Source organism: Amblyraja radiata, chromosome 15, assembly GCF_010909765.2.
Source record: "Amblyraja radiata isolate CabotCenter1 chromosome 15, sAmbRad1.1.pri, whole genome shotgun sequence".
In the NCBI taxonomy this organism is placed as follows: Eukaryota; Metazoa; Chordata; class Chondrichthyes; order Rajiformes; family Rajidae; genus Amblyraja; species Amblyraja radiata.
In genome coordinates, this window is record NC_045970.1 from 21610484 (window position 1) to 21637117 (window position 26634).

Sequence of the window (26634 nt, forward strand, 5' to 3'; positions counted from 1 at the left end):
AGAAGAAGAGAAGCTGAAAGAAAGAAACATTATCTTTTTTTAAATGAATCAGTAAGACTGAAAACTAATAATCCAGATGATCTGTTGATCTGCAGTGCAATGTTTTGAAGTAGGTGATATGAAGAAAGTGGATAAAGATTCACCGTCAGAACCCAAAATGGGAAGAAAGGGGGATAGTTTATCCTCTTTGATATTTAATCAGTATCATTTGCTTTATTTGTAAGAGATTTCTGGTTCAAATAGTCACTGGAAGTGATAGCATATTGTTGTGGAAGGAAGATTGAATTGGTGTGGGGTAAATTATGGGCCATCCCCTTGAAGTAACCTTGGACTGTGTTTGAACCAGGTGAGCCTGAATTCCATTACTCTTCAGGAGCTCATGGCAATGAAGTGCTTGGTCGTGAGTTACTCCTCTTACTGATGCAGTTCATTTGCCAGGCATACTTGGCAGGAAATCCAAGAATCAAGCACCTTGTAGAGGAGACAAGGATCCATTTGGTACCTTCTATTAATCCTGACGGTTATGAAAAGTCATTTGAGATGGTAAGTTTTCATTTGATTTCTTCATTCTGTAGTTCTCTCCAGCTGATAACAGAAATTAAAATAATCCAATGTTCCCACCATGTAGTGTGGGAATGTATGTAGAATGTATGGCTATGATAGTAATAAACTGCTCACATCTGCCTGCACATAATCCATATCACTCAATTGCCTCCATATCCATGTGCCTATTTAAAAACATCTTAAACGTGACTGTCATATCTGCCTCCACCACCACCCCTGAAAACGCATTCTAGACACCCACCGCAACCTGTGTAAAAGATCTTGCTCCACACATCGCCTTTAAACTTTGCCTCTCTCACCTTAAACTTATGCTCTCTTGTCTTTGACATTTCTATTCTGGGCAAAAGATTTTACTGACTATGCTTCTCATAATGTTATATACTTCTATCAGGAGTCCTCTCAACTTCTGACATTCTTGAGATAACAATATAAGTCCGTCCAAACTCTCCTTGTAACTAATGCCTCCTTATCCAGGCAGCATTCTGATAAATCTCTTCTGCAAACTCTCTATAGCTTCCGCATCATTCCTCTGATAGGGCCACCTGAACTGCGTACAGTACTCCAAATGCGGCCAAAACAATGTCTTACAACCTTATGTCTTATGTGTTTGAATATGATCATTCGCGTGTGTTGTATTTCAGGGTTCAGAACTGGTAGGCTGGTCTTTGGGACGTTGGACTCATGATGGCATCGACATCAATCATAATTTTCCTGACCTCAATTCTATTATTTGGGAAGGAGAGGAGCGCAGGAGGGGCTATAAGAAAGTGGATAATCATCACCTACCAATCCCCGAGTGGTATTTATCTGAAAACGCCACTGTGAGTCATCCGTGTACATACAAATCACATTTAAGTCATTTGAGTATACAGAGTGCGTATTTGAGGTTTATTTCTTGACATAGACACAAACGCCTTGGGGAGAAAACAGAAAGATGGTAATGTGATCAAATTGCAAGGTCGATCAAGCTTGCTGAGAATAACTGAGAATAAGCAATCAACTCCTAACGGGGGTTGGGGGAGGTCGTGGGGGTGAAATTTTCATTCTATATCCAGGTTGTTTGGTATTGATTTGTGAATTCCATATTTTTCCACATTTTAATTACTCAAATTTCCATAATCTGAGAAACCTACTGCAGTATAACTAAACTATTGAGAAGGGTCTCGACCCAAAACATCACCCATTCCTTCTCTCCAGAGGTGGTGCCTGTCCCGTTGAGTTACTCCAGCATTTTGCGTTTAACTAAAATATCTACCTTGTAAAACTTGGATTCTTTAAAAAGCTTATGTATTAATCATTTCTGATTACAATTCCGATGATTCGTCTCAAGTAGATAAATGGCGTAACAAGAGACTACAGATGTTGGAATCTAGAGCAAAAAAACGAACTGCTAGAGAACTCAACATGTCAAGCAGCATCTGCGGAGGCAAAGGGAAAGTTGACATTTTGGATCTTGATCCTGCATTAGGATCCCAGTGCTTTCACAGAAGCTGCTTGATCTGCTGAGATAGTGGTTAAATATTATTTTAATAATATAACAGGATCATTTTTCATGCTGGTGTGCAGTTAGCTCAGAATAGAGGAGCATCTGAAAGGGCAGTGTTTTACTGCTGCTCTGGAGGCCATCTTAGGTAGAAGTAAATGGTAATTACTGTAGACATATGGCACTGAATCTACTGGCAGGGAATGACCAAGTGTTATGCTTGCACATGGAAGGTAGTGGTTTCCATATTGCCCGTCTGGGTAGGCTATTCACATAACGTCAGCAACGGTTGTGAGCGTGGAAGTCAAGTAACTGTTGGAACTTTTAAATGACAGCTTGTAATGTGCTGCTTGCATGTTCACTGTTGGTTCAATAGTCTAGCTAGTGATTAAGAATCTTGCTGGTGATGAAGATTTCACTGACTGCACTTGGGACTGTTTCTACTTAATATACAGATGATATTAAATTACAAGGATCAGACACATTGTCAAAAAATATGATCCAACATTGTGATTTCTATACCTATAACCTGTCAGATGAGTTAAACATAAAATACATCTTGACTGGATTTATCTAACTAGATTTGGTTTTATTCTATAAAAGTAAGTGTGTTCATGTGCAGATATCCAATGTGGTTCAAATCATGATAAATGAATTTATATTAATACAGGAAACATAATTTATCATTTCAGAAATCATGAATAATAATATTGCTAGGAAATGGCATTTTAATTAAGGAGCATAATTTAGCTATATTTTTCCTCAACAACAATTTGTTGATTATCTGTATTTAATGATACAAAGTATTTTGTCACAGCTTTGGGTTTTTCTGCAGTTATTCTTTAAGGCATACTAATGCTTGCCTCGACCAATGTTATTACCTGTATTTTCAATTTATCCTCCAGCAACCTTGATTGCATCCCAACCAGTATAAACACCAGCCAAATCGTTAGCCAATTCTCTATCTATTTCCATCCCACCTAATTAAATAACTACCTCCTCCTACTCTGTGATAATGGCTGTACCCTTGACTTTGGTGAAGATAGATGCTACAGTATTTCATCTCCAAGTTGAGAGAATCTTATAGCCAGAGGAAAGCGGAAGCCAAAGTTAGCATACTTTCATAAATCGAGGATCCCAACTTTTATGCTTCATACCATCAGAGAAACGAAAAAGCTGGCATGTTTCAGAACATAGCTATAGTCAGAAAGGCTGCATAAGATCAAAAGGCTAGACCTATCACATGAAGTATATTTAAAATACATCGAGAAAGTAATAAGCTTCAATGAAATATAATGGGCCATTGATACGATTGTACCTGATTAGTACAAGTAACCATAAATTTATTTCTACCCAGAATCTGTGTCCACTATATTGAAGCATTTCATTATTTTTAAATCATATTTGTAAGGTCACATCCAAGGCTTCTGTTTTTTTTTACAATAACCGATATCCTGCCTACTCATCCTTTCCTACATGGTTAGACCTCATATTTCAGGAGGCATCCTTGTAAATCTTCTGTGTTTCAACACTATTCTTGATGATGAGGTGGCCAGAACTGTATCGAACTCCAAGTGCTGTCTGACCAAGATTCAATGCAACTTGTTATTTCTCCACATTAAGTAAAAATCCATGCTTCTTTTGCTTTTCTTTTGTCCATGTTGCACTCTGTCAGAGCTTTTAGTGATTTGTGCAATGTATTCCAAAGCACTTCTTGTTCTTCCAGCCCGTTTTAAAAATAATACATGATGCTCATATTTTTCTGAGAAAATTATACCTCACAATTATGTTTGTTAATTTTCCAGTCTTATGACCATTCTGCAAGCATGTTCATTGTATTATTATTGTTTGCAGTCCTCCTCTCTAATCTCTTTCTCTTAACTTGATGCCAGCTTATCTGCAAATTTAGAAATTGATTCCACGGTCTAATTAACTATAGTGTCAGCAGTGATCTTGTGCAATCCATTTTCCACCTGCTGCTTATCTCAATATCAACCTGTATTCCCACACTCTGCTTTCTGTCTTTCAAATAGCCAGCTTGCTATTCTGTTACTTGTGCCCTGATTGAGAACTACATTCATTACTAGTTCTGGATAGATGATGAATCAGCTGCATTGTCCTTCTCAGCTATCTTTGTTGCCACGAAGGAGACATAATGATTAAAGACATAAGAGTAAAAATCAGGATAAGGGAAGAGATCAGCATTGCTCAAGGAGGACTTTCCCTGCAGATATAAATGTTGATATTAATCTATCTCGGGTTTCCGTTTTTTTCTTTCTCGCCTAGCCATGGTGTTTCTTGCTGTACTGTAGATATTAAGCTGCCAGTTCTATCTACTTTCTTAAATAGGGATGATGTTAGCCATTCACTATATCATTATCCTTATAGAATGAATTATTAATTCATTTGGAGCCACAGCGACTGAGTGGACGTAGAAAAATGTAAGATTATGAAAGGCGAAGATATAATAGACAGTCAAAACCATTTTCCTATAGTGGAAATGACTAAGACTAGACGGCATAGCTTTAAACTGAAAGGAGCAACATTTAAGTCAATCTATATCAAAGGGAACGGTTGTGAGAGGTGGTGAGAGAGGCGGATATGATAGAGGCATTTAAGAAGATTATGCATGACACATGGATACGCAGAGAATAGAGGATATGGATCACATGTAGGCAGGGGGAGATTAGTTAAACCTAGCATCAAGTTCACACAGACATTGTGGGTCGAAGAGCCTGCTCCTGGGTTGTACTGTTCTATGTTTTATAATAATACCTCTGTTATTTCTTTCCTAAATTCTTTCCTAAATTAACCAACTTAATCTCCTGGTGGCTCAGCACTTCAACTCCCTCTCCCATTCCGAATCCGACCTTTCTGTCCTGGGCCTCCTCCATGGCCAGAGTGAGTCCCACCGCATATTGGAGGATCAGCACCTCACATTTCGCTTGGGTAGTTTACACCCCAGCAGTATAAACCAATAAATAATAAAAATAATAATTTGAGATTTAGTAAGTGAGGAATGCAACCAATTAAAGTAAGGTGACTCTCTCTCCTCATCAGGATACTGATGGTAAAATTGATTTATTTTACAAACCCAATTGGAGATTGTAAGAATTGGGATTTGATGCAATGTCAAGAATATTCATCAATGGAATTATCCAAATATTTAACATTTCTATTTGTGTCCAGATTGTGGCCATGGTTGGTAAGACCAGCTTTTTACTGCTTTTAAATATCCTGCATCTCTTTAGCAAGGAAACTTCTGAGGTTATGTTGCATTAGTTTTGTTATAGGTTCACAAAAATACTCATCAGGTTGACTTTCAAATTGATCATCAGTCCATCATAAGTGATGTGCACACAGTAGCCTTGTACTGCCCACCTGCAAATAGTTAGCAAGCTGAAGCTTGAGTTACCAGATAAATGTGAAACAGATGGGTGAGCAGTGAAAATCCTCATAAGTACAGCTGCCAGCATCAGCAGTAAAATAGTTTCAATAAAGTCGAATTTACTTTCCATGTTACTGAAGCAAGTAAATTAGCATTCAGTTTATTATTTGCAAAGGTTTGAGCTCACAGTCCTTCTCCTTTGAGTGCTCATTAGAGCAGAGCACAAAAATGACATCAAGATAAATCAATGTTGATTGATGGGGGCTCTCAACTGTAAAGTAAATGCTTGTCACTCCACACAAGAAAATAATCCATTTATTGAAACATTCCTATTAACATATTTTTAGCCTATTTTTGCCAAACTTTGGAAAATTTCTCAAAAGCAGCAATGAGATTTTTTTCTCCCCTATTTTAAATGCATTTGCCTTCATGAACTCTCAAATCTGGCTATGTCCCTTCATGTCACCGTTGCCACCGTCAGTGGGTTTTAGATAAATACAAATGGAGCTAACTTCACATAATGCCATTAACATATCTTCAGGAACTCATCACCTATCGGCATGGTGGCGTAGCAGTAGAGCTACTGTCTTACAATGCCAGAGCCCCGGGTTCGATCCTGACTACGGTGCTGTCTGTATGGAGTATGTACGTTCTCCATGTGACCTACGTGGGTTTTCTCCGAGATCTTCATTTTCCTCCTACACTCCAAATATGATAGATTTGTAGGTTAATTGGCTTGGTATAAACGTAAAATTGTACCTGGTGTGTGGAGGGTAGTGTCAATGTGCGTGGATCACTGGCTGGTGTTGACTCGGTGGGTCGAAGGACCCCTTTCCACTCTGTATTTCGAAACTAAACTAAACTAAACTATCCACGTTCTCTAGAGATGCTAAGTGACTTGCTGAGTCACTCCAGCACTTTTTTTCTTCTAACATAATGAAAGGAGTGATTTTAATGCATTTAGTATGCACATTGCTTGGCAGAGCAGATCATCACATGTTAAAAAGATGCAAACATTTAAAAGTGCAGCATGTGATTGGAATCTCAAAAACACTGTCTGCAGATATGGTGGGGCAACTTCCACTATGGCCTTTAAGAGGAAATGAGTAAAGTTATATGATGGTAAAACATTTGCAAGGTTACAGTAAAAGTGCCGGTTGAAGGCGCTGAACAGTTGCTCAGGTAGAAAGCCAACTCAGAACTCAGGTATAATGGGCCATATAGCTTCCGTTTGTGCCGTAGCCAATCTGTGATTCTACAATGCTACAAAAAGGTTCTGAAGAACTGAAGGCCCTTGTTTGCTAAACTCCATCATCATATCATGTTGAAATGATGGACATGGATCCAATGTAAAAGATTATACAAATGTGAGGTTTAGCATGTTGATAAATCCATAGAGATACTGCAGCATCTTTGCTTGCTGTGTCCTTACCAATTCAATTCAACACACACGCACACATGGCTAACAAAAGATCAACTTGATTGTAAGCATCAGTGGATTGGCACTTGGAGGAGTATCAGTGTGAGCTAATTGCAGGGAGATCTCAAATAAGACTTTTTTCCATTTTTAGTTTAAGACATTCTACCACATGATCTCACTCTCATTCATCCATTTCCTATAATTCCATACTTAAAAATAACAATTCATTTCTAAAAATGTCAAAATACACCGACCCCCCCACCCCCACCCCCACCCCCCACAACATCCATGAAAAAAATAAATTAATAAATGTACCTACCTTAAAATGTAAGGTAGACAAAAGTGCTGGAGAAACTCAGCGGGTGAGGCAAGGAATGGAGCGAAGGAATAGGTGACGTTTCGGGTCGAGACCCTTCTTCAGACCTTAAAATGTGTTTTGTTTGCCAAGAAATATTATTTCTTACCTTCCCATTGGGCACCTGGATATTCATTTACAATACCACCATGTGACACATCCAAGTATAATTGAAAGACCAATGTCATGAGATTTAATTAACAGCTGCATGAGTACAAGATGGTAGCTGTTATATTAGCTAAGTCATGGGTAAAAAACTTGTTGAAGTCAGTACTGAAGAATGAGGATCATGGCACCTACTGCCATTTTTCTCTACTGGCTTTTAGTTGTCTCCTTCCTCACAAAATCAAACCTTCCTGGATTTGTTTTTTTTTTCAATTCAATTCAACTTTATTGTCATTGCACAGATACAAGTATGGGTACAATGAAATGCAGTTTAGCGTCTGTTCGTAGTTATAGTGCAATATAGATATAAAAATACAGAATAAGCAAACAATGTGGACGGAGAGACTGGAGAAATCTATCGGCGGGACTCCGAGTTCAGCAATGTGATAGTGTTGTTGAAGAAGCTGTCCCTCATCCTACTTGTACGAGACCTGAGGCTCCTGTACCGCCTCCCTGATGGGAGGAGGGCAAACAGTCCATGGTTAGGGTGGGAGGGGTCCTTGATGATCTTCCCGGCCCGTCTCAGACACCGTTTTCGGTGGAGGGCATCCATGGCAGGGAGCGGGGCACCGATGATGTACTGAGCGGTTTTCACCCATTGTAGTGCCTTCCTTTCAGCTAGGGTGCAACTTCTGTACCATACCGTGAAGCAGGTGGTCAGGATGCTTTCGATGGTACAGCGGTAAAAGTTGGTCAGGATCTGGGGGGACAGGTGAGCTTTCTTGAGCCTCCTCAGGAAGTAAAGGCGCTGCTGCGCCTTTTTGATCAGTTTGGAGGTATTGAGGGACCAGGACAGATCCTCCGAGATGTGTACCTCGAGGAATTTGTAGTTGGAGACGCGCTCCACCTCAGTCCCGTTTATATGGATGGGGGTATGTCTGCCCCCTCTGTTCTTCCTGAAGTCAACAATAATTTCCTTCGTCTTCTTGGAGTTGAGGACAAGGTTATTGTTGGCACACCAGGCTGCCAGGTGCTGGACCTCCTCTCTGTAGGCTGACTCGTCGTTGTCACTGATCAGTCCTACCACCGTGGTGTCGTCGGCAAATTTAATGATGGCGTTGGAGCCATTCTTAGGGATGCAGTCATGGGTGAAGAGGGAGTAGAGGAGAGGGCGTAGAGGAGAGGGCTGAGCACACAGCCCTGTGGCACGCCGGTGTTCAGTGTTATACTGGAGGAGGTGAGGTTGTTGACCCTAACAGACTGTGGTCTGTTGGTGAGGAAATCCAGTGTCCAATTGCAGAGGGAGGTGGAGATGCCAAGTCCGCTGAGTTTGGTGATCAAGCTAGCGGGGATGACAGTGTTAAAGGCGGAGCTGAAATTGATGAACAGCAACCTGATGTAGGTGTTATTGCTGTCCAGGTGGGTCAGGGCAGAGTGTAGGGCTGCCAATATGGCGTCCTCTGTAGACCTGTTGGTCCGGTAGGCAAACTGATGGGGGTCCAGTGTGGGGGGGAGGCTGGCTTTGAGGTGAGCCAGGATCAGCCGCTCAAAGCACTTTGCAATGACAGGGGTGAATGCCACTGGGCGGAAGTCGTTGAGACTCCCTGTAGCTGATTGTTTGGGCACTGGCACGATGGTTGATGTCTTGAGGCAAGTGGGGACAACACCCTGGGCCAGTGACAGATTGAAGATGTCAGTGAAGACCAGGGATAGTTGTCCAGCACATGCCCTGAGCACCCGCCCGGGGATGCCATCGGGGCCGGCAGCTTTGTGCTCATTCACCTTGCTCAGTGCATCTTGTACAGCAGAGGTGGAGAGACTGAGGGGTTGTTCGTTCGGGGGTGGAGCAACTTTGATGGCTGGAGTTTTGTTGTCCTGGTCAAAGCGAGCATAGAAATGGTTTAGCTCGTCAGGAAGGGAGGCGTAGTCTGGGGGGGGGGGGGGGGGGGGTGATAACTTTATGGTAATCGGCAATGGATTTGATTCCTTGCCACATGCGCCTGGGGTCGGAGTTGTTTTGGAAATGCTCCTCGATCCGCCGTTTGTGATTGAGTTTAGCATTCCTAATTCCCTTTTTCAGATTGGCCCTGGATGAGCTGTATCCCTCAGCGTTGCCAGATCTGAAAGCGGCATCGCGAGCCTTCAGCAGGAGTCTGACCTCCCTGCTCATCCACGGCTTCTGGTTAGGGAAGGTCTTTATCTCTTTGTGGGTAGTGACGTTGTCAGTGCAGAATTTTATATATTGTCATTTTGTCAATATGTCTGCAAAACTGTGGCCTCATCATATTCTGCCTCTGCTTGCCTGGGTTTTTCCTTGCAAGCCAGCGAAATACTAAATTGAAATCATGACACATTATGAGAATCCATGGGAAATCCTTGACCACAGACCACTGGAATTGATAGTTCTGAAATATTCTGTGTGAACCAGATGTATTCCTTATCTGCTGAGCCTCTTGGAATTGGATGCAATTTCTTGAATGCACTAACAGTCTAAAGCATCACATTTCCTATTCCATTCCTGCACCACAAGAAAGTTGTTTTGCAGTTTTATTAATAACCCAGCAGTAAATAAAAGTTTGAACTGGAAACACCCAAGATCGTCCATTCCAATGACAGTTGCTTGCTCGTTACCTAATTCCTAATTTCACATGTGTCTCTAATCATCTCAGAGATGGGTGCTAGAACTATTGTTGGTAATAGTGGGCAAGTGAATTTTTGGAGTTGGTGTGAATGAGATTCGATAATCCACTTAATATAGTACTAATTAATGTTTGAAACTATTCTAGTTTCACCCACACCAAAGCCAATATAAATAACTGAAAAATGTACATCAACAATGTTGAAGCTATAAAAATCTTTCACTTATTATTCAAATTCATTAATGTATTTGCCTTGGATCAAATTATTATGTTGTAAGTTTACATTGAATTGTGCGCACATTGGAATTAGAGAATGTCTATTAAATCCATGTTGTGAATTATTATCAGACTATATAGATACTTTATGTTCTACAAGTAATAAACCAAGCTGGAAATAATTTTATGGACTGGGTCTTACTTTCCTTGGAAATGGAAAGAAAGGACAGAATGGACGATGCTATCCATGGAATATCTATCCGGCACTTGCAAAAGTAAAGAGTGTAGATGTTAGGGACTAGCTAGAGGTGTATGTCCTGTCATTAGCGTATAAATGTTGGAGACAATTCTGTTTGAAAATAATTTATTTCACAGGTAGCCGTTGAAACACGAGCAGTGATTGCCTGGATGGAGAAGTTTCCATTTGTGCTGGGTGGAAATGTACAAGGTGGAGAATTGGTGGTGACCTACCCATTTGACATGACGAGGCTGAGCACAAAGGTTCAGGAGAACACGGCCACGCCAGATGATCATGTCTTCCGGTGGCTGGCATTCTCTTATGCTTCCACACACCGCCTAATGACAGATGCAAACAGAAGAGTGTGTCACACAGATGATTTTGCGAAGGAAGACGGAACTATCAACGGGGCATCGTGGCACACAGTAGCAGGAAGTAAGTGTTTCATCTGTGCATGAATGTATTGAATGTATTGAAATAATGAGGACAAATTGACCTACAGGTGCTTGCTTTTCTCAGTCTGATGGATCTTGCAAACAGCATAACTTCTTGATTTCCGGAAATATTGTGACACATAGATTATGATTGAAGTAACTATGTAAAAGCAAAGCTGCTACTACAATATTCCCTCTGATAATTTAGCCAAAGTGCTAATCAGTTTATTTTAAAAGGATTATCGTGATATTTAAAATAACAGAGAAGACATTTGTCTACATACTCTGAGAACATGGATAATAATGTTGCAGACATTAAATTCCATTGTTTATATCTTTAGGAGTCATAACCAGTCAGAATAGCTGTGTATTGCAAGAATTACTTTGTGAACCATATTAACAAACTTTAATTTAAATGTGTTGTTTCGGTGCGTTTGTAAAGAATCAACGGTGAAATGATGGTTGACATTCATTTCTGTGTTGACCAGCTGTTTTGTCCAGCCTTTTAAATGTCACTTCCTGATCCATTTGGCCTTGTGTTCTGTTTCTTTGTCTCCAAGAGGTTTAGTTTAGTTCAGAGGTACAGCATGGAAACAGGCCCTTCGGCCTCTAATGGGTAATTTACAGAAACAAACTTGCATGTCTTTGGAATGTGGGAGGAAACTGGAGCAATTGGAGAAAACACGCATGGCCACAGGGAGAACGTACAAGTACAGACAGCACCGTACAGACATCACCTGCAGTCAGTATCAAACCCAGGTCTCTGGCACTGTAAGGCATCAACTCAACTGCTGCACCACTGTACAAAACATACTATTCCTCCAATCCTTGGTTCTTCCATCAGCTCTCGGCTTTTAAACCAGACTTAAAATTGATTGCCCTCATGTTGACCTCTTTTTGACTGATCTGTTGCTGTAATTAATTATCAGCTCTGGTAATTCCGATCCGTGTCAGAGCTGAAAGAATTCATTAATCCTGCCTCACTGCTAGACTGTTAGTATCCACGCAATTCTTATGATCTGTAATGTATAGGGAAAATACAGTGAGCTAAGAAGGGTATAATTAAAACCAAATCTAGCAATTTATTGTGGCCAAGATAAAAACAAAATCAAATTAGTGCTTTATGTAGTACAAATAAATAAATTACGAAAGCAAATCTTCAGACCAATATAATATAGGTGGAAATCTGTGACTTTTTTTGGAATACAGCTATGAGTTACTTTTCATTAGCAATCAAAATGAATATTCAACAGATGGTTAAAGAAAACTCAGCAAACCCTGTGTGCAAGAATTATTCCATAAAAGCTATTAAACTAATCAGTTTAGAATATTTTAAAAATTCAACACAGACATGAACTTTTTTTTTAATCTACGCCAAAATGACAATATAATCCCGCATTGACCCTCCTTTTTAATACTTCCAATGTGATAAAAGTGTTGGAGTTATAGAGCATGTAAACAGGCCTTTCAGCCCACCTTGCCCATGCCGATTAAGATAGTATCAGAAAGGAATAATTCTTCATGTTATTAGATTCTATTATCATGATTAAATCATTATGGGTTTGCTAAGTTCAGCTGCAGCAAAGGGAACAGGTTGCATTGGTTGTCCTGAAATCTTTTTTTTAATGCATGCCTATTGTCAGGTGGATATTTCCACCATGCTCTTGAACATTGGGTGGGTTCAGAAGTGGGTGTGAACTGAGCACAGACAGTTCCCACAGGCACTTACCTATCCAGGTACCACCTGCAAATACAACATGATGCCGGATATCTCGACTTTTTAAAATAATGAACTTGAGTTATCGGGAGGGGCTGGAGAGGCTGACACATTATTCACTGGAGTATAGGAGGTTGAGGGATGACTCTATGGAGGCATATAAAATCTTGAGGGGCATGGATAAGCTGATTAGTCACAGTCTTTTCCCTTGGGGTAGGGAGGTCTAAAGCTAGATGGCACAGATTTAAGGTGTGAGGGGAAAGATTTAAAGGGACCTAAGGGGCAGCTTTGAGAACCACAGTGCAAGTAACAAAATATATTTGCTTTTCTTTTTTGTCTGGAAGAAAATTATTTTCAAAACTAGTTGCTATCCAGCCTACTGGAATTTTTTATTAAATGTAAGAAACTGAAAAAAGCAAATGCAGCCAATTTTCTATTGTCGAGTTTGACCTAATTGATTTAGTATAATTTATATTTGCAATAAATCCAGCCATTATGTATAATCATTGGACAGTTGAGACCTTATAACATTCATTGATAAACACAAATTAATCTGAGTTTCTGTAAAAAATGACGTCTTGCAACATATTGAAAGTTCCCGTACAAAATATTTCTCTACATCAAGGCATCAATCAAAATTAGAATATAGGGAATTAATGATGACTCAAATACCAATAGGCAATTTCAATGCCAATAGGAATTTCTATCCTGCCTAATTTTATTCTTCACTGATTTTACCACTATCCAATAATGCGACTGACCAAGGTCGGTTTCACACACTTGATACCATCTCCATCGCTAGTAAATTTGCATAGTTGCATCATCCTAATCAAGCTCCTTTCTCTTCAGTCATTAATTTTTCCTTGGTGAAGAATTTCTATTACTTTTCCATTAAAATGGAAAGGATCTTTTCTCTGTAGCTTTAATCCCCATCACAACCATTCTAGTCTCTATCGATTGGAGGTCCTATTTTTGTTTGCTTGCCATTTGTAATCTGAACAAACATGACCTGTTCTTCCCTCTCCTTGCATCCTTGTCATTGAAATTCACACATCGTTGCCAAAATCCCTTAAACTCTCGTCCACTTGTACAACTTTGGTGGATTGGCACCTCATTACCCTGGCTCCATTGTAGAATCCCATGCCGACATTGCGGCATGACGTATAACTGCCTTAAACTGCCTATATTTGCAAGGGTGTATCAGCGATATTTACCCCCAACTGCATGCCCAATGGCGGAGCAAACCCACGCCTTGGAGTCAAGAGCAGACAAACTCTAAAAAATGTGACCTCCTCATTTTCCCCACTGCTAATGCAGCAAGTGTGGCTTTGATGATACCGATATGATACAATATGATAGAACTTTATTCATCCCAAGAGGAAAATTGATCTGCCAACAGTCATAAAAACACAAGATACATGAAACATCAAATTAAAGTGATGAGTGGAAAGGATTGGGGATGTGCAAAGATTTGGGGAGGGGGAGGGGGGAGAGGCATCAGTCTCAGTCTACCCCATGACAGAAGGGGGAGGAGTTGTACCGTTTCATAGCCACAGGGAAGAAAGATCTCCTGTGGCGTTCTGTGCTGCATCTTGATGGAACAAGGCTGTTGCTGAAGGTACTCCTCAGGTTGACCAGTGTGTCATGGAGGGGTGAGCTGTATTGTCCAAGATGCTCCGCAGTTTGAGGAGCATCCTCCCTTCCAAGACCACCTCCCATTAATCCAATTCCGCCCCCAGGACAGAGCCAGCCTTCCTGATGTGTTTGTTCATTCTATTTGAATCCGCGGCCTTCGCCCTGCTGCCCCAGCACATGACGGCGAAGAAGATGGCACTGGCTACCACCGATTGGTAGAACATCTGCAACATCTTACTACAGACGTCGAAGGAGCAGAGCCTTCACAAAAGGTGCAGCCGGCTCTGTCCCTTGTACAGGAGCTCGGCATTCCTGGACCAGCCCAATGACCAATGATAACTTTACCTAGTGAAGGCCTGGGAAGTTTTGTTTTTAGGCCATGGTGATGTAGAATAAAGAACATAACAGCACTGGAGTAGACCCTTTGGCCCACAATGACTGTGCCAAACTATTCACTTCTAGTTCATTTTATTATTATTATTATTATTATGTTCATATTAACTATTCACTGCACCAAATTAGTCACTTCTACCTGCACATAATCCATATCCCTTCATTCCCAGGATATCCATGTGCTGTAAAAGCCCCTCAAAAGCCCGTGTCTCATCTGCTTTCACCACCACCGCATTGCATTCCCGAATAATCACCACCCTCTTGTAAGATACTTGCCACACACCTCCCCTTTAAACATTACCCCTTTCATCTTCCAGCCATGCCTCCCAGTCTTTAACATTTCCACCATGGGAATAAAGGTTCTGACTGTCCACCCTATCTATGCCTCTCTTACTTCTATCAAGTTTAGAGTATTTAGGGTAATATAGCTATATGGGAAAAAATAAGCCATTCAGCCCAAATTGTTCATGCCGACCAAGTTGCCTAACTGAACTAGTCCTGCTTGCCTGTGCCTGCCCCATATGGCTCTCAACCTTTTTTTTATCCATGTTCCAGTCTACAGTAAATACTATTTTCAGTGCTTCAGTCTATTTTGACAAAAACCTGGCTGCTCAACACCCGGCTTGGGATCTAACTATTCCTTTGGTTTATGTTTCATTCGCAAGAAGAAGAGTCTATTTTGTTTAACTTCTTCCTAACAGATTAGATCGATTAAAGTACAATGCCTGGCACCCTTTCCTAATGATCTATTTATATTAATTAAGTTATTATCGTTAGCTTTTCTCAAACAGATCTCACCCAATTCTTATTATATGCCATCAAATTCACAGCATTCATTTCCACTCTGCATGTTATTGTTTTAACCATTTACATGTTGCCCTCTCCTATCATATCCCGTGTGACTCCATTCTATCTGGTTTTTGCTCTCTTCACATAGAATTCAAAGTCATTCATCTAATGTTGCTTTATGGAAACCTCACATGGGCATCACTTACTTTACACAACTCATGCCTGTCTCAGAGCCATATTCCCATTATCCTCAATCATCCTGTGAGGTGGATTGAAGACAATCGTGAATTTGACCATTAATGCCTTGCCTTCACTGAGAAATTAATCTTGAGAAATGAAAGGTGGTCAACATTTTCCAGGGACATCCATAAGGTCATAAGGCCATATGTGATAGGAGTAGAATTAGGCCATTCGGCCCATCAAGTCTACTCCGCCATTCAATGATGGCTGATCTATCTTTCCCTCCTAACACCATTCTCCTGCCTTCTGCATTCTGAATCATATTGTGAACATGGTCGCCACAACCCCTCACCAGCCGTGAACATGCACGTGTGCTTGCTTGTCTATCACACAGTCCATCAATATCAGTCTAATCAAAGCGGGTCACCTTCATGCCACTCGTTCGGTGTCCGCCCTCACTCACGTGCTTGGTCCCCGCCAGATCTCGCTCAGATACTTCCTGTTTGCCGTGACTCAGCAAACCCGTATTTTCATACACCGTGGTCGTTCTTGCTCCTCGTATACGTAACATTTGGTGACGAGGGTCAAAGTTAAAATGGCATCTCCGCTTTCAGCACACCCTCCATGTTGGGCTGCAGCTATGGCATGATCAACGCCTGAAACTGGGCTACAATGGAAGAAAACCTTCCAGGATTACATCCAACTTCTGCCTATTTTGACTCCAACGGCGAGTCTGGAGGAAGCAACGAAACTCAGTTGGATGTATACACTTGGGCGAACTCAGTCAGAAATACTTTGATGCACTGCACTTACAAGGTGAACCAGATTTGACCAGTGTATTTGTGGCTCGTCTTAGTGAAGCAGTCAAGAAGGATCTTACACAGCTTCAACCTAATCACTCACCGCTGGTTCAGGCAATACAGGAGCAAGAACTCCTCCCTCACGAAGACGTCAATGTTTGCCAACGCTGACCGACCCATGACTCACAGTGACGACCACGTCACCCCTCACAAAGGTGCCTTCACTGTGGTGAAAGTCACGTACAGTGGTCTGACTGCAAGCACAAAAACACAGTTTGCAGGTTCTGTCAGAAGGTAGGGCACCTCGAGAAAATATGTTTTGCAAAGCAATGAGCCGGGAGAACCGACAAATTTCAACGCACAACTCCACACGAGTAGACGGCCATTACGTAGACGTGGGGACCATTTTCAAAACCCGTGGGATGAAAAGTCAGAGCCAGTCCGGAGATGGTTATGCTAACAGTGGAAATCCAGACTGGATACAGGTTCAGCCGTCACTTTAATAGGCGAGTCGTCATTATGCTGAATACCAAATTTACTGCGCCCAGACTCGATGTTCCGCAGCTACACCGGAGATAGTGTCGATGTAGTTGGAGTTTTTACCGCAGAATGTGCTCATCATGGCAACCTGCTCCACTTACCAGGTCGGCATGTGGTCAGGAGAGGTCAACAGCTGAACTTGAATTTTACAAAGCCCGTCTGTACACCCAATGGTCGAAGAAGAACTGGACCCCTACAGAAAATTGGTATGGTCAAACCGGTGCAGTACTCGGTGTGGACAGCTCCGGTTGTGCCAGTCCTCAAGTCCGACAGATCCATTCGCATTTGCAATGACTTTTAGCTAACCACCAACACAGCGACGAAATATCCCCTACAATGAATAGAAGACATATGCATCCCTCTCAGGAGGACAGCAGTTCTGAACATTAGACCTGAAACTTGCCTATAATCAAGTCACACAGGACGCAGAGTCCCGGGACGTTACAACAATCAACACACACAGGGGCCTATTTCATTACAAACAACCACCATTTGGAGTGAGTTCTGCCCCTGATTTATTCCAATGCCTTATTGATAACTTAGTTAAGGATATCCCTTATGTGTGTGCTTACCTTGATGACATGTTAGTAACCAGTACGTCAGAGGCACACCATCTTGAAACCTTTGCCTGGGTAATTTCTCGCCTGGAGGAAGCCGGCTGTACACTAAACAGTAAAAAGTGCACGTTTTTAGCTGACAGTCGATTAACTAGGCTTTAGAGTGGATAAGACTAGGGTCCTTCTCCAGGGCCACAAGATCAAAGCCATAAAAGAGGCCCCAAGCCCACAGAATGTTGCATAGTTGCCCTCTTTCCAAGGGCTAGTTACACATTACAATCAGTACATAAATCAGTTGGCTACACTGTTGAAGCCCTTGTACCGATTACTCCAGAAGGACCAGCACTGGGTGTGGTTGAATGCTGAGCTAAGAGCATTCCAGCAAATAAAAGCAGCCCACTGTTCCTCTGCAGTGTTGGTGCATTATGACCCAGAAAAACGTATAATCCCAAAACGTGACACCTCGTCATATGGAGGAGGCGCCGTCCTTCTGCATCAAATACCTGTGGCACATACTGTAGATGCCCGTGGCTTTCACATCAAGAACAATGTCTCAGGCGGAGATTCATTATTCCCCACTTGATCGAGAAGCCCTCCCTATTATGTTTGGCATCAAACGATTTCCACTTGTACATATTTGGGCATCCTTTTGAACTCCACACAGACCACAAGCTCGTGTTAGGCTTGATGGGAGAGACACGTGGTATCCAACAGATGTCATCACCGAGAATGCAACAATGGGCCTTATCTCCATCTGCTTACTCTTACACAATGAAGTATATCCCCAGAAAAGAAAACATTGTTGCAGATGCCCTAAGCAGATTACCAATTGTTGAGAATACAGTCATTGGTGTACCTCCGTTCGAGAATACACAATTGGTGTACCTCCGTTCGAGGCTGTTCACCTCTTGCAAAGCCTAGATAAAACGTCAGTCAAGAGTCACGTCATAAGGCAGTGGCCAGCCCGCGGTCCACTCCTGTCGCAGGTTAAAAGGGCTCTACAGGTTGGTTGGTCCGACAGCCCTTCACCAGAGGTTCAACCATTTCCGACACGGCAGCATGAACTGAGCCTTACAGGATGGCTGTCTATTATGGGGCAGTCGAGTGGTTGTTCCTCCTCAAGGCGCATACTCCGTGACTTGCATGATGCTCATCCTGGTGTTGTTAGAATGAAGGCACTGGCGTGAAGCTACGTGTGGTGGCCTAAAATTGATACTGATATCAAAAATATGGCACATGCTTGTCCCATTGTCAGACAACACAGAATTCATCCCCAAAGGTTCCCCTTAAACCATGGGCTTGGCCCGATTCCCCGTGGAAGTGCATTCATATTGATTATTTCGGGCTGTTCTGGGGACACATGTTTCTGATTATTATTGATGCCTATTTGAAGTGGATAGTGCTACCTACTCAGATGTCGTATACATCGGCAAATGCTGGGTCTAAATAACAATCAGTCTTTGCTACATTTGGCATTCCGGAAATGATTGTATCTGACAACAGCCCGGCTTTCACAAGTTTAGAATTCAAGGACTTTGTAGAGATAATGGTATTAGGCAGCTGACAACAGCTCCATATCACGCAGCACCAAATGGGCTTTGCTGAGCGACAGTGCAAACGGTGAAACGAGGCATCATGAAACAAACACAATGTGACTTGATGATGAAATTAAGTTGTTTACTTTTCCTTTACCGGACAACTCCAAATTAATGTTCAAACGCCCTATACGTACCAGATTCGAACTTCAACAGCCGATCAACCAGGAAAGTATATGCAACAAACAAAAGGCCATGAAGCAGAACAATGATACCCACGCCAGGCTGCCAACATTTAGCACTGAGGATAAAGTCGACACTCGACTCACTCACGAAGAAAGCTGGCAACGAGCCGTCATCCGGCATTGTAAGTCAAGTGGCTGAACTAGAAGTCTTTCACGGAAGAGTGGTCAGGCGATATCTAGACCATGTACACCAGAGAACTGATGAACCACCCAGGGAAGGGACCAAAGCACCCCTGGCAGATGAAGCCATCGGTCAAACAGGCGAAACAACAGATACAACACCGTGATGAAGGGCTTCCAAATCTACAGACCTCTTCAGCAGATGATCAAGAAGACACCGAGATAGAAGATACTCCCATGCAGCGGTCCACAAGGGTGTGTCAGCCGTCGACCGGGGACCAGGCCACATAACAGCGGGAGTCATTTCACTCTTTTCTACAGAATGTACAGTTGATTTTTTTTTCTATTTCCTGCAGTCCCCTCATAGGGAGGATGGGATAGACGATAGATAATAGACAATAGGTGCAGGAGTAGGCCATTTGGCCCTTCGAGCGAGCACCGCCATTCAATGTGATTATGGCTGATCATCCCCAATCAGTACCCCTTTCCTGCCTTCTCCCCATATCCCCTGACACCGCAAACTTTAAAAGCCCTATCCAGCTCTCTCTTGAAAGTATCCAGAGAACCGGCCTCCACTGCCCGCTAGAGGCAGTGAATTCCACAGACTCACAACTCTCTGTGTGAAAAAAAGTTTCCTCATCTCCGTTCTAAATGGTTACCCCTTATTCTTAAACTGTGGCCATCAGGAACATGTTTCCCGCCTCTAACGTGTCCAAACCCTTAGTAATCTTGTATGTTTCAATAAGATCCCCTCCCATCCTCCTAAATTCCAGAGTATACAAGCCCAGCCGCTCCATTCTCTCAGCATATGACAGTCCCGCCATCCCGGGAATTAACCTTGTAAACCTATGCTGCACTCCCTCCATAGCAAGAATGTCCTTCCTCAAATTAGGGGACTAAAACTGCATTCACTACTCCAGGTGTGGTCTCACTAGGGCTCTGTACAACTGCAGAAGGACCTCTTTGCTCCTATACTCAACTCGTCCTGTTATGAAGGCCAACATGCCATTCGCATTCTTCACTGCCTGCTGTACCTGCATGCTTACGTTCATAGGCTGATGTACAAGGACCCCCAGATCCCGTTGTACTTCCCCTTTTCCCTACTTGGCACCATTTCGATAGTAACCTGCCTTCCTGTTTTTGCTACCAAAGTGGATAACCTCACATTTATCCACATTAAACTGCATCTGCCATGCATCTGCCCACTCCCCCAACCTGTCCGTCACCCTGCATTCTCATAGCATCCTCCTCACAGTTCACACTGCCACCCAGCTTTGTGTCATCTGCAAATTTGTTAATGTTACTTTGAATCCCTTCCTCTAAATCATTGATGTATATTGTAAATAGCTGCGGTCCTAGCACCGAGCCTTGCGGTACCCCACTAGTCACTGCCTGGCATTCTGAAAGGAACCAGTTAATCCCTACTGTTTGTTTCCTGTCTAACAACCAACCAATTTTCTATCCATGTCAGCACTCTACCCCCAATCCCATGTGCCCTAATTTTGCCCACTAATCTCCTATGTGGGACCTTATCAAATACTTTCTGAAAGTCCAGACACACCACATCCATTGGCTCTCCCTTGTCCATTTTCCCAGTTACATCCTCAAAAAATTCCAGAAGATTAATCAAGCATGATTTCCCCTTTGTAAATCCATGCTGACTCGGACCGATCCTGTTACTGCTATCCAAATGTGCCGCTATTTCATCTTTTATGATTGACTCCAGCATCTTCTCCACCACCGATGTCAGGCTAACTGGTCTATAATTCCCTGTTTTCTCTCTCCCATCTTGCTTAAAAAGTGGGATAACATTAGCTACCCTCCAGTCCACAGGAACTGATCCTGAATCTATAGAACATTGTAAAATGATCACCAATACATCCACGATTTCTAGAGCCACTTCCTTAAGTACCCTGGGATGCAGACCATCAGGCCCTGGGGATTTATCAGCCTTCAGTCCCATCAGTCTACCCTACACCATTTCCTGCCTAATGTGGATTTCCTTCAGTTCCTCCTTCACCCCAGATCCTCTGGCCACTAGTACATCAGGAAGATTGTTTGTGTCCTCCTTAGTGAAGACGGATCCAAAGTACCTGTTCAACTCATCTGCCATCTCCTTGTTCCCCATAATAAGTTCACCTTTTTCAGTCTTCAAGGGTCCAACTTTGGTCTTAACTAATTTTTTCCTCTTCACATACCTAAAGAAGCTTTTACTAAAGAAGCCTCCTTTATATTCTTGGCTAGCTTACCTTCGTACCTCATCTTTTCTCCCCATATTGTCTTTTTAGTTATCTTCTGTTGCTCTTTAAACATTACCCAATCCTCTTGCCTCCCTCTCATTTTTACTATGTTGTACTTCTTCTCTTTTATTTGTATACTGTCCCTGACTTCCCTTGTCAGCCACGGCCGCCCCTTACTCCCCCTGGAATCTTTCTTCCTCTTTGGAATGAACTGCTCCTGCACCTTCTGTATTATTCCCAGAAATACCTGCCATTGTTGTTCCATTGTCATCCCTGTTAGGGTATCTTTCCAGTCAACTTTGGCCAGCTCCTCCCTCATGGCTCCATGGTCCCCTTTGTTCAACTGTAACACTGATGAACCATATTGAGAATGTAGACACCACAACCCCTCACCAACCGTGAACGCACACACGTGCTTGGTTGTCTATAACGCAGTCCATCAATATCAGTGTCCAAACAAACCGGGTCACCCTTGCTCCACTCGTTCAGTGTCCGCCTTCACTCACGTGCTTGGTCCCTGTGGGATCTCGTGCCGACACTTCCTGTTTGCTGTGACATGTTTTCATACACCAAAGTTGTTCTTGCTCCGCGCATACGTAACACATTCAGTGAGCATTTGTTGTCAGAGGGCAGCATTGTATATCAGGGACAGGTTGGCACAGTACCTTTGTCGAATATAAGGATCTTCTCATACAAGTCAACAGTAACTTTAAGCCCAGCTGATGACTGTTTGCAAACACATCATCTGGACAAAGTGCTGGAATAACTCAACAATTCGGGCAGCATCCAAGGAAAATATGGATAGATGACATTTTGAGTAGGCATTCTTCTTCAGACCCAAAGATCCTTCTTCAGGTCTCGACCCAAAATGTCACCTGTCCATGTTCTCCAGGGACACAGCCTGATATGCTGAGTTACACCAGCATTTTGTGTCTTTCCTTGGTAAACTAGCATTGCTGTTCCTTGTATCGTAACGATCTGGGTTCTAGAATATAGTTGGAAAATCTTCAACAGCTGCCCATTTCCAAAAATTAGTTCCACTGCCATAGTAAGTACTCACAGTTTCTGAAACTACACTGACTACTCTGTCGTCTGAAAAAAATGGGCAATTGATCAAGGCTAAAGCTACCACTTGCTATTTTGTGACTAATGCCCGGTGCCTCAGGTCAGCTGATCAGCTGCTCCTTGAGGTACCAAGGTCTAAGCGGAAGCTCACAGGGGATAGAGCCTTTTCTGTTGCTGCTCCGGCACTCTGGAACACCTTGCTGTTGCACATCAGACAGGCCCCCTCACTGTCCATCTTCAAATCCTCCCTAAAAACTCATTTTTATTCTCTGGCTTTCAACACTGGCTGAGACATTGCTCCTGTTCTTAGTGCTTTTAATGTCTTTTAATTTTTACTGTTTTTTAGTCCTTCGTTTTACGGTTTTTAGTGGTTTGTAATAACTTTTTGTCCATGAGTTCTCATGTACAGCACTTTGTGGCAACTGCGGTTGTTTAAAGTGCTTTATAAATAAAGTTATTATTATTATTATTATTATAATGCTCGAAATCCTTTCAGTGTAGACATAAGGCGACGATTGTATCATCCACAGTTGTATGAGTTGCCTGCATAAACTCACATGTGATGGTGCCATTTGGCTGCTGCCACTCTGTTACCATGCAGTAGCACATGTCAGAAGGGAGAAAGGGGGATACATGGAGAGAGGGCTGGGAAGGAAATCTAGGAATATTATTATTCAATATTTTTTAGAAGTGGATAAAAAATGCACTGTCCAGCTGAATAATAGTATACCATTCAGAAATAAACAATGACAAATGAATTGCAGAAGTATAAAAATGCCTCAAATTGGGAGTGAGTCAGACCATTCACATAAAAACAAAGATTAATGAAGTTCCCCACTTCTATAATTTATCTCTTACCTGTCCTTTTGCATTAAATGCAGAAAATAGTTTTGCTGCATGAGGTTTGTGAAAAAATAGTGGTGGCAGCATAATATTAATAAATAGTCTGAGATTGAAATTTCTTTATGCAGTGTAGAGAAAAGGAAGAGAATAATACATCGGCAATAACATATTCAAGTTTTGAATACCAGCTTTCATCCTTTTTCTAGTTCAGGATAATAGGAGTGAGGCTAAATAAATTATAAATGAAAAGATATACTGTAGTTAGTTGATGGCTCCTTCATGTTCTAGAATAAAACAATGAGTCAGTGCCAATGATTGTGGTATTTTCCGTTTGTCATGGGAGCCAATAAAATGGTTTGAAGTTTCCACAAAAGGACACAGAGTACTGGGGTAACTCAGCAGGTTGGGCAGCATCTCTGGAGAACAAGGATAAGTGACATTTCAGGTCGGACAGATGGTTGGAACCAAGGCCGGAGATCAAAGCAGAAAGTGTCAGACTGGATTGAAGAGTTGCGAATTGTGATGCCAGAAGAAGGAATATAGGAGGAGGGGGAGGAGAGAAAGACCTGGGAGTCCAGTTTTATGTCACATCCATATCACGTTAAAGGTCCTGTCCCACTTACGCGACCTCCTCGGTGACTGCCGGCACCCATCATAGGTCACCGACAAATTTCAACCTGTTGAAAATTCAGCGGCAACCAGAAAGGCGCTACAACTCTTTGGAGACCTCTCACAACCATAGGAGACCTCTCACGACCATACAGGCGACCCCTGGCGACATGTCGCAGGTGACCTCTCACAACCATAGGAGACCTCTCACGACCATACAGCCTATCAATGATTCTAAGAGATTCCAAGACCCAAGCGTTGAATCGCTGAACTCCGTGGAGGAGCTCAATGCCACCTGTGGAGGTTCCTGCTGGATTGAAGGGTTGAACAAAATGTTGACAAACGTGTGTCCTCTTCCTCACCCCTGAATTAAAGAAGTTGACCCCTTTCAAGATGATCCAGCCCAATGTGACTGTTTCCAAGTAGTTCATTAGTGTTCTTATTAACTGGCATTATTCAGAGAGAAATTTTTAAAAAATGCTGGAAATACTCAGCAGTGTCAGTTGTGAGTGGGCAGAGTTAGTGGTCCAGGACACTAACCTGAAGTTAAAGACAAACACGTTTAAGATGTAGAGATAGTGAGGAGGGAAGATGTGTTAGATGGGGAGGCAGGAGGGATTGAATCACGAGGGGCCATCATTGTTGAAGGTTGACAGGGTTGTAATAAAGAAGCAAAAAGTATAACTCGAAGAGGTTTAGTTTAGAGATACAGCGCGGAAACAGGCCCTTCGGCCCACCGGGTCCGCACCAACCAGCGATCCCCGCACATTTACACTATCCTACACCCACTAGGGACCATTTATTTTACATTTACAAAGCCAATTAACCCACAAACCTGTACGTCTTTGGAGTGTGGGAGGAAACCGAAGATCTCGGAGAAAACCCACGCAGATCACGGGGAGAACGTACAAACTCCATGCAGACAGCACCCATAGTCAGGATCAAACACGGGTCTCCGGCGCTGCATTCGTGTAAGGCAGCAACTCTACCACTGCGTCACTGTGACCGCCCAAAAAAGGTGTTAGTGGGAGAAAACATATTATTATCTGAAATGAACAAATTTAATACCTATTGATGTTGTATTACCAAAATCAGCTCTGGATTTAATCAGTGGGCAATGTCCATCAATCTGTACCTAACTTGTCAGGTAGAATTATGCTCAGGCTTCAAGTCAATTAAATCACATTTCCTTTTTTGAAATACACTCATAAAATAGCATCAAATAACAACCATGACACTTCTTTGCATTTCGTTGTCTCTGTACTGTACACTGACAATGACAATTAAAATTGAATCTGAATCTGAATCTGAATCTTTCTTCCCAAGGTCAGTAACAGTGTATGCATTCTCTTGTCTTTAATATTGCATATTAATGTCAATTAACTGTGAGGTAGAAGTAATAAATAAATGTGTAAATAATTGGGAAACAATGTTAATGATATCGCGTAAATGTGAGAAAACCATGAAACGTTTTAATTAGACATTAAAATATTTGGCCAGATACTCATTGGAAACTAAAACTTCCTTTTTATTATTAAAGGTATGAATGACTTCAGCTATCTGCACACAAACTGCTTTGAAATATCTATGTACGTGGGCTGTGACAAGTTTCCTCATGAGAGCGAACTGCCAGAGCAGTGGGAAAATAATCGGGAATCCCTCCTTGTTTTCATGGAACAGGTACACTGTACTGGAAAAGTTATTCTTCATATTTTCATTTTTTTAATTAATGTCGTGAAGGCAATGATTGCTTCAGCTCTGAAAATATTTCCCATTCTAGTGCAAGACAAACAAAACCATAGTATTGGGGATATTGACGGGCAGAAATATGAGTTTGATTATCACTGTACGAGTTGGAGACTGATGCTGAAAAGACTCGAGAGGTTTTGATGCACTCGCTTCATCTGTGTTGAGGCGCAAGATGCCGAAACATTTCTCTTGATGCAGTGCTTGGGATTAAGTCTGCTTGGTATCATGCTGCTTAGCCTGGTGGCAAGGTGGGTGTGGGGAAAGTGGTCATAATCACACAGAGAGATGTGGATGGATTTTATTCTTGGATCGATGAAAGCCACTCGTGAACTTTTAGACATATCTTGCAGTGCCAGTTCAGTTCTATCATCTGCACAGCCCCAGTCAGTGCAGGGCTGACATGTAGTCCAACCAGAAGAGATTTAAAATGTCAAACATGACTGCAGTTATTATCTTAGGAGACCCTGAACCAAGGCCGGATTTACAACTAGGCTTCATAGGCTGACGCCTAGGGCCTCGAAATCTAGGGAGCCCCCGGCCAAGGCAGGACACCTGCCGTTCAACTCTGGGCGGGCATCCCTCTCTATCTCTCTCTCTCTGTCACTCTCCGTCTCCGCCCGCCATCCGTATCCGTGTCCGGGCCGCCGGGCTCCGCTCTCCACTCGCTTCTCATCCGCCGGCACGGCAGGCCGCCTTGAACATGCGCACTGCTACGGCCAGCACATCCTCCCCCTGTACATGCGCACAACGACGGCCAGCACATCATTGGCCGCCC

The 26634-nt window shown here is 42.4% G+C and overlaps 1 protein-coding gene across 1 annotated transcript in view; it reads left to right on the forward strand.

Moving 5' to 3' along the window:
• cpxm2 (carboxypeptidase X, M14 family member 2) overlaps window positions 1-26634 on the forward strand; it is a 160629-nt gene that overhangs the window by 118914 nt on the left and 15081 nt on the right. The window contains exons 9-12 of the mRNA XM_033033761.1: window positions 347-543; window positions 1206-1385; window positions 10546-10843; window positions 25651-25790. Of these exons, the coding sequence (XP_032889652.1) occupies window positions 347-543; window positions 1206-1385; window positions 10546-10843; window positions 25651-25790 (815 nt within the window). The remainder of the gene's footprint in view (window positions 1-346; window positions 544-1205; window positions 1386-10545; window positions 10844-25650; window positions 25791-26634) is intronic.